Source organism: Chaetodon auriga, chromosome 23, assembly GCF_051107435.1.
Source record: "Chaetodon auriga isolate fChaAug3 chromosome 23, fChaAug3.hap1, whole genome shotgun sequence".
Taxonomy (NCBI): Eukaryota; Metazoa; Chordata; class Actinopteri; order Chaetodontiformes; family Chaetodontidae; genus Chaetodon; species Chaetodon auriga.
In genome coordinates this window covers 14,741,485-14,750,266 of record NC_135096.1, presented here as the reverse complement: position 1 = coordinate 14,750,266, position 8,782 = coordinate 14,741,485, and the positions used below count along the sequence as shown (strand labels likewise).

The 8,782-nt window shown below is 43.0% G+C and overlaps 2 protein-coding genes across 6 annotated transcripts; one reads left to right on the top strand and one right to left on the bottom strand.

The window, feature by feature from the left end:
- Positions 1 to 387: 387 nt before the first annotated feature.
- LOC143315789 (FUN14 domain-containing protein 1) lies at positions 388 to 3,851 on the top strand. 4 transcript variants are annotated; one of them, XM_076723215.1, is made up of 5 exons: positions 388 to 442; positions 865 to 1,030; positions 1,138 to 1,213; positions 1,880 to 2,008; positions 2,458 to 3,851. In XM_076723215.1, the coding sequence occupies exons 1-5, from the start codon at positions 418 to 420 to the stop codon at positions 2,533 to 2,535; spliced, it is 474 nt and encodes a 157-aa protein (XP_076579330.1). In that variant the 5' UTR covers positions 388 to 417; the 3' UTR covers positions 2,536 to 3,851. The 4 variants fall into 4 exon arrangements, with proteins under 4 accessions (XP_076579330.1, XP_076579328.1, XP_076579329.1 ...); XM_076723213.1 differs by having other exon boundaries at positions 1,880 to 2,014; XM_076723214.1 differs by having other exon boundaries at positions 400 to 442; positions 862 to 1,030.
- A 681-nt stretch (positions 3,852 to 4,532) lies between these two features.
- cenpl (centromere protein L) lies at positions 4,533 to 6,913 on the bottom strand. 2 transcript variants are annotated; one of them, XM_076723211.1, is made up of 5 exons: positions 6,880 to 6,913; positions 5,804 to 5,966; positions 5,437 to 5,691; positions 4,754 to 5,329; positions 4,536 to 4,676 (listed from the first exon to the last, which is right to left on the bottom strand). In XM_076723211.1, the coding sequence occupies exons 1-5, from the start codon at positions 6,897 to 6,899 to the stop codon at positions 4,602 to 4,604; spliced, it is 1,089 nt and encodes a 362-aa protein (XP_076579326.1). In that variant the 5' UTR covers positions 6,900 to 6,913; the 3' UTR covers positions 4,536 to 4,601. The 2 variants fall into 2 exon arrangements, with proteins under 2 accessions (XP_076579325.1, XP_076579326.1); XM_076723210.1 differs by having other exon boundaries at positions 4,533 to 5,329.
- Between the last annotated feature and the right edge of the window lie 1,869 nt (positions 6,914 to 8,782).

The following is an 8,782-nucleotide window of genomic DNA, read 5'->3' as shown; positions in this document are numbered from 1 at the left end:
TTATTCTCGTAATATTATGACTTTATTCTCATACTATAACGATTTTTTTTTGCGTAAAATTACTACTTTACTCTCGTAATAGTTTGAGTTTATTCTCGTAAAATGATGACTTTTTATTGTAATTTATCATTTTTTTTTCTTATGACAGAACTTTACTCTCATAATATTCTGACTTTATTCTGATGAATTTACGACATTAATCTCGAAATCTTGGATTTTGTTTTTCCCTCAATGTGGCCCTAATACTCCGTCGTAATGATATCTTCCTCAAATGAAGCAAAAGTTGCAGCATTTTGGTCATGTTGTTGCTAAATTGCTGAGGATAATCAGGCGAAATGAAAGCACGTGACCGAGCATCACCTTGTGGGCGGGGTTTAGCATTGTCAACATCCTAGTGACATAACCAGTTTCTCCAAAATGGCGACGGCGGATCATAGAGAAGGTGAGCTACTTTGTTATTTTTTAGAGTACGATGTTATTAGCCTAATTAATGACGGAATTTTGACCTTTTTTCCACCAACGGCGGTAAAATTGAGATGCTGTTTCGACCTCGTTGTTCATAAGAGTCCGAAAAGCAAATCCATAGCGAGCACCATATTGACTTGGTAGCCATTTGACGCTAGCCAGCTAATATTAGCTTTCTAAATCATTTACGGTGAATAAATGTGCAGCCGTCAGAGGCTGTGGTAGCTGAGGTGCCCTTACACTAATAAATATGAAGGGTCACTTTTACGTTTTGGTGGCTGTCAATTCACATGGAAAAATGTCTCGTTCATCAGTGTTTGTGATGGAGATAAGAGATGAAAGGAAGTGAGATAACGTCATAAAGTCATACATTGTGCGCATATCCTTGTCTCACAGCAGGTCAGGACGACCCAGAGAGTGAAGATGAAGTTTATGAGGTCGTGGACCTGACAGAATATGCCCGGAGTCACCAGTGGTGGAGTCGGGTGTTTGGGAACAACTCCGGCCCCATTGCTGAGAAGTATTCCGTGGCTACCCAGCTCATGATGGGAGGGGTGACTGGATGGTAAGGCATGAAGATCTCTCTGCTCGCAGGTCACATCCAAGCCAACAGACATTTTCTTTGACCTTTTGACTCAAGAACATCACATGACACTTCCTCTCAACACACAGGTGTGCCGGTTACCTCTTCCAGAGAGTCGGGAAGATAGCTGCTACAGCTGTTGGAGGAGGGTTCCTTCTTTTGCAGGCAAGACAACCGTAACACTGTGTTCATGCACTCTCAAGAAATAGAAATTTACCATGTCTACACACAAGTGATGCATTCTTTGTAAGATTCACATTTTGCCAACTTCATTGCCTAGTGAGCATGTGAGCTGTACGGCGTGATGCTCAGCTGGTCTCCTCACTGCAGTAGAAAGACGAGCATTGTGTGTCAGCCGGCTCGAGATGGATGTAGGCCATCTGGATGCTTATCAGGTGTTGCAGTGCTGTTCGGTGTCATGTTTTGGCTTTTACAACTGTTCTTGCAACAGTTTTACAAGTAGATCACAGCAGAGACACAGGCTGAATGCATGAAATAGTTGTTTAGATGTGGTTCATGGCTAAGCTAATAATGTCCCTTGAGCAGAACATTTATTTCACCAGGATTTCATGTGTGCAACCAAAAAAAAAAAAAACACCAACAAAACAACTATTGCTTTCTTATTTTATTTTATTATTATGCTGGCATAGCTTGTCATGTCTGAGGGCAGTTTTTGTCAGAATATTTCCAAAAAAGTAAATTGTTCTTCACAATGGGAGGCTGGGACATAAACAAATGCAGGGCATCATTAAATATTTCCAAATCCTCTCTGCAGAATTAGATCTGAACATGACTCCCCTGCCCCCCCCCCCCCCCCCCCCCCCCCCACAGATAGCCAATCACAGTGGCTACGTGCAGGTGGACTGGAAGAAGGTGGAGAAGGATGTCAACAAAGCAAAGAAGCACCTGAAGAAGAAAGCAAACAAAGCAGCTCCTGAAATAAACACATTCATTGAGGAGGTAAAGGTACCTGTGACAAAGCTTGCTCTTTCTTTCACGCTTTTGCTTAAGTTGAATTTTCTAGTAATTATCAGAATTGGTAAAACTGTTTTTGAGTTGTAATATATACTTTCTGTTTACTGAAAAGCACCACACCCAGCATAGCTCTGACATGTCATTGATTAGAATTAAATGCATGTCTTTGATTTCCTGGGTTTGGTGGAGAGGTTTATTTCTTTATCTGCAAAGCAGCAGTGCCCTCTAGTGTACAGATAGCAATACTACACCCACTGTGACAGTTTTGAGAGAGATGGGACATACAGTAAATGGGTTACCATTTTATCTAATTCTCCACTTTGCAATTCAGAATATTCTCAGCAACATTTAACACATCTTCATTGGTTAATACAGCACGCTGCTTTTAAGCTGTTATGGACTCATTCTCCACCTTATTCCTCCCTCCCACACAGGCCACAGACTTCATCAAAAGGAACATCGTCTTGTCCAGCGGGTTCGTCGGTGGCTTCTTTCTGGGTCTGGCCTCCTAAAGCAGCTGCACACGCTGCAGGCTCCTCTTACTGTGAATCGCATCACTACATACTGTAGGTCACTTTCCTCTCTGCCGTTTACCTCTAAGCCCGCGTGTGAGCATTGATTTCACCTTTTGATGAACTGAAGGGCGGACGGCGGTTATGTTGAACATTATAGCATGATCTGTTGTGACAGTGGTGTTAACTGTGTAACTAACCCCCCCTGATTTAAATCAATCCTGAGTGCACATTCTGAAGTCTGTGTGTGTGCGTGTGTGTGGCTCATTGGGAATGGGGGTGCTTGGATTATACTGTGAAGCCTTTCTTGTGTGGGACCCATGATGGATCTTTGCCAAACTGCTGAATATGTCAAGCTGCCACAAACAAGCACAGAGTCCTCATTGCTTTTTCAACACTGATCTCAGTGTAGCTTGCCCTCATGCATTTGTCTGGCGGATGCTGATCGCAAATAGTTTTGTTGGCGTGTGTGGGCACTATTGTAAACGTATAGCCAACCCGCTTTCAGTGCTGTAGATACCCACACAAGAGTAAAAATTACATAAACAACGTGGAAGGCAGCAGTGGGAAGTTAACACCATCCCCCAGTCTAGTGCTTGGAGGTATTTTTTTTATGTAGCTGTGAAGTTTGGTGAGCTCATGTGCCATTTAAGCAGGTAAGCAATCCAGTTTTTAAAGTTTGTCGCACTGACTGGGGGGTTAAACAAAGTTATTTTCCCACTCTGAGCAGGAGATGTTATTGATATACAACACATATCATGAGCCTAAATCAGAACTAAATGTTACGTGTGTGAATGTTCACCCCTTCACACTGACAAGAGTATTAAAGTGAGATCCTTTGTTCTCATAAAACCTCAGTTCCACAGTGCCCGTTAATGACAGGATGAGCATCTGCTGTACCCTAATTACCACCATCAACAAGCTAGACGCCAGTCCTGTCATGAAAGAGCATAATGGAGCAGCGATTGTGACTCCTACGCCCTCGCTATTGTCATTGTGCATTTAGCAGCGTCGGCGTAGCAACAGCGATGCTGCAGAGTCGTGTCCCCACGCTTATTTTCAATCTAGGTCATCCACACGCAGGAGGCCGCTTAAGTTGATCACAAGTTGCTTATTTTGTTGTTTTTGCCTTTTTTTACCAGTGCAATATACAGTAACGTTTCAGACTTAAGTTCTTGAAGAGCTCGTTATGTCGATGACTGGCAGTATGTATGCTCCCTATTTGTTTCTATGTAATGTTATTTTGTTACCTGAACTGTATGATTTTGGTTGGATGTCTGTTGTAAAATAAAGTTGCCTGATTTTGTTTTAAACGACATTTAAGAAGTGTGTTTTTAGGAGAGGGGGGGAACACTGCTTTGAGTCGATTTTTGTCTTAAGTTATGTATTTGTACACTTGATGGTGTAAAAAGGTAAGGCTGGAACATTTAGTTAATGTTGATTAACCAAAGAAAACGTAGCAGCTGTAATGATTTTAATTTGATAAGCAAAAATATTGTGAGCCCTCTGATTATGACGTATTGGTCAGACAAAGTAGGCAATTTGACAAAATCCCCTTGGGACCATGACATCACTGACTGAGCTATGAATTCAGAATGAAGAATTAATCACAGCCCTAAATGAATGACAACACTGAAAACCTTTTTGCTTTTATTTACAACTATAAATGTTAAAAATATATAAACAGCTAGACAAGAATATGTACAGTTTAGTATTTACAAGAGGAGGTGGAACCTAAGCAAACAAAGCAGAGAGTCTGGTAAATACTGGGGTTTTTCTCAATAGTCACCAATAATTATGGCCACAAGATGTCCTGTGTTTAGATGCTGGAATGTGAAATGACATTATTGAGGGTATTGTAAGAAATATTTTTCATTTCATGTTTTTAAAAGAGTGAAATAAAAAACCAGAAACTAGATTTTTTTTTCAATGCAACCTGCAGTAGAAAGCTGTGCAGCTTTCTACTGCAAGTTGCATTTTAAAAATTCAGTCTTTTGCTTTTAAGTGAATGCTGCTGTCGTATTGTTGTGTTTCCTGGTGGTATAAAAAGTCTTTACTCTTGTTGGTCATATGGGCATTTTGAGGAGGGCACATTCTGTGAGTAGCGTCAGGGTGGTGATCATGTATCTGCTGTTGGAGATCTGGAACAAAAGGAGACATTGATGTAGCAATTATATTTTGCTGTGTGTGTGTTGAAAGACTGTGACTGAGACGGTACCTTGATCCTGCCGCTGTACTTGGCCGAGCCCAGTGCTGTGGAGACCTGGTTCAGGTTTCCCGCGGACAGATCCAGCCTGAAGTGTCTGTAGAAATGACTCTTCAACCCCTGGATGAACCCCATCACTTCCTCAATATGGATACTATCCTCCACCTCCTCCCCTCCTTTATTCTCCTCCTGTGCGTCCTTCCTCACAGTGCTCCACAGCTCCCAGGCATCTTGGGGGTTAACTGTGTAGGTGACCTGCAGCGGCGGCACCGCTGGAAGGGTCCAAATCATTTTGAGGTGCTGGATGCTGCACTCAGCGTGGCAGTCAGTCCACAATGCCGACAGCCACTGTAGACTCGTATGGCTGATCTCCAGGGGGCCAAAGCAACAGTCGAAGGTCTGCTGGAACCAGGATTTGACCGCAGTGGTGAGACCCTCAGCCCCACTGCTGCCGAAGAGCGGCAGGCAGACAAAGTCCTCTGGAAGTGAGTGCAGGTAGTCATAGTTGCCATTGATGCAGGTCAGCCAGCCGCTCCATACTGGCCTCTGTGGCTCATCCTGCCTGGCAAACAAAGGCTTTGCATGGATCTGTAGTCGGAAAGGGAACAATTAGAAAGTCACAGAAAACACAAGGACAAAATTCACACCATCAGCCTGAAAAACTTCCCTATGCCTCTCTGGACTCCCATCCTCACCTGTATGAGGACAGTCTCTGCATCATCTTCCTCCTCAATCAGCCCCTGCACCAAGGAGAAGGAGACTCTGAAGCCGCTCTGTGCTCCCTCCACCTCCACTGCCAAACCTTGCTGCTTCTCTGCAGCGATAAACGCTGAGAGCCGCCTGGAGTAGCTCTTCAGCTGGGTGTGTCTGAACTGATAGAGGGGAGTAACGTACGACAGCTGCCACTCCGTCTTCACCAGTAAGGCCAGCTGCTCTGGATTCACCTTCTCCTTTGACAGGGAAAGGAGAGGATGGAGAAGATGACCACTCTGTCGCTCCAGAAATGAGCCTGTTGCTAATCACTACTGATAACATGGAGAACAATGGCCTGGAGTGACTCACAGTGATGTTGTGGAACCTTGGAGCCCTTCTGCTGGTGCTGAGCCTCCGTGGCGTCAACGTCGGAATGGTGTTGAGTCGTGAAGCAGAACTGAAGCAGCTGCGGTCCGACTGCCGGTAGCTCTTATTTTTGCTCCTCCTCTGGACTAGAGGAACCCTTGTGACACTGGAAATCATGCACGGATCATCACATCAGCCTCCTCTGGTGCTCAGTGTTCCAGTTAATACAGATAGTCATCGCATTGCTTTTTACAGAACCAAACTGTGGCGCAAATAATCGAGACTGAGTCGAACGAACCATCCCTGTTTGTAAAGTTGTAGTGACCATGTTCTTTAACTTCGGTTAATAGGTTCATAGCCACATATCAATCCCACAAGGGCTGGCGTTTGATAAAGTTAGGTTTCGGAGTAATACTTAAAGAACTAGTCAGTTGGTCCCACTTGAATGAAAAAGACAGTAGCAGCAGCAACCAGCTAGCCCCGAGCATACACAAACAAGCATACACAAAGTGAAGCTCCGCTAACCCTACTGCTTTCTTATGCTCCGTTCGAAACAACATAGAAAGCCCACTGCCCTGGTACTGTACGTGCACGTTTTTCGTGTTTAGAGAAAACATAACGGGGAATTTAAAACGAAACATTAGCTAAAGCCGCTGACTACTGACTTTGTCAGTGGAACTGAATACAAAACAACTTCAGCACGCATTCCCTTCCATGTTTTTATTGTGGAGGAAGGCCATTGTGAGAAAAAGAGGACAAAACCATTACAAAATATGAAATTTTGATTTGCCGAATTCAAAGATGGAAGTCAAGGATTCACAACATGCATTGTACATTATTGTACCAGATCGGTATAGTTCGTGACAAGCAAGGCAAAATAAAAAACTACTCGATTCTTGATCGTTATTTGGCGTGACTCGCCCCTTCATGCGGAGGAGAACGGCAAGTATCGGGGCTAGATGAGCCATGAGAAACCGTTGACAAAACTGTGCTGTTTTTGTTGTCGCGAAGGCAAATATAGTGTAGAAAACAAAAATTTTAGTAAATAAAGAGACGAAGTAAACAGAACTCTGACTTACTTGTCATAATGTCGCTCCATTTCTAGTCTAGCAACCGAAGAAGAAAAAAAAAACCGGAAGCAAATTTGAACATCGCGCTTTCCCAGGAGTCTGCGCGGTAGGAATCACCCAATCACATGGAGCCAAACAGGAAGTGAGGGTACGATTTCTTTATTTATTTTTTCCTTACACTTAATAAAGTATACGTCGTGTTACGTAATGTGCAAAATTAAATACACGAAAAGTGAGAGAGAAAAGCGGGAGGGGGGAGGAATAAGGACACAAATTAAAGAAAAATATTGATGGAACTGGCGATCTGATTTTATGCAAAACCATTTCGTTGTAAGTATTAGATACGATCTTCATTGAACTATCAAGATAACACCAATTTCAAAACTGATAAATAGCATTTGCACAAATTGAGGAGATTAAATGTCTCATCTTTCTCCATTAAAGTGTTGCCTCTTGTATCCTTTTGAAATGTTGCCAGTTGTCACCTACTTCAGATTGTATCTCAACAACAAAGAATGAGTGAATTTATAGTAGAGTACCATACAGTAAATTTATTGTTGAGAACTCTATACCAGCCTGGAAAGACAGGAAATGGTTAATGGCAGAGCAGCAAAGGCTTCAAGTATAACAAATAGGACTGATTCCAACTAGCTTTAGAAGACAAGAGGAAAAAAATGAAGGAAGGAAAAGCTGTGCAGATACGTGTGTGTGTGTGTGTGTGTGTGTGTGTGTATGTGTACATATATATGCATGCATGTTATGCACATTATGTAAACTCACCTCACAGGACGAAAAGCTATTCCCTGCAGCACTATCATGACATTTTGCCGTTCAGACTTGGTTTCTGATTCAGGTGAGGGTTAGGTTCAGGTAAGGGGTTCGGTAGGTGTGTCATGATTATGGTCAGGAAGTGCATCATCCTCCCAAGTGACAAAAACAGGAGTGTGTATTTGCACTGTGTGTGTGTGTGCGTGCATGCCTCACTAGCTGCCTATTTCACAAGCAATCACCAAAACCGTTCCCCTCCCTGTTACCATGGAAACTGTGCTCTTTCCTTTTTTTCCCCACGTGCAGTGCTTCCCATTTTTTTCTGTCTTTTCTTTCTCTCCTTTTTTTTAGCATCTGCTTTGCTCCACATTTATTGTTTCATGTGGCCATACCCTATCTGTATGTGTGTGTAAGCCACCGTCTAAGTGTTTGTGCATATGCAGCAGTACGTTTTGCAAGTGCCTGTGTGATGGATGGAAGACTGCTCCACAGCACATACACGGCCATACATACAGCACGATGACCACATCAACAGCCAATCGGATTATCGTTAGCTGCTGGTGGGCTTCAGCCAATGGGGGAAGCTCGCAGATGATGTGTGCGCAGAAGGGATGCAGCGCCATGGAAACTGCAGAGGGTGCCATGAGAGAACAGCGCCCTCCAGTGGCACCAGATGTCTTTGTTTATCCCCGCGTGCATGGATGAGTTCACCTTTCTGCTTGAGAGGACGTCTCTCGCCTTGTGGTGCTTATTTAGTCGTCTCCCAGCTCCAGCTTATGTTTTGGTTATTTATTTGTTTATCTTTTTTTATTGTCTCTCATGGCCACTGGAGAAACTGCTGGCTGGCTTGTCCTCATTATTCGATCCTGAATGAATTTATTTTGGGTTCACCTGGGGTTTTGAATAAACCTCAAAACTTCACATTTAACCACTCTAGCAAAACTTTTATTTAAATGAAACATATTTTATAGTGTATTTTTGTAGGTAGTGAAAAAGTTGGATTCCTCTTGTAAACAGGCACGTAGCTTTGGGCGCTTTATTAAATAATACTGAGCGATAATTGCATGTTTGGTTAATTCTGTGGAGTATCTCGCAGAAAAATAAACATTTATAAACAGATTTAAAGAAGGTAATAAGGATCAAG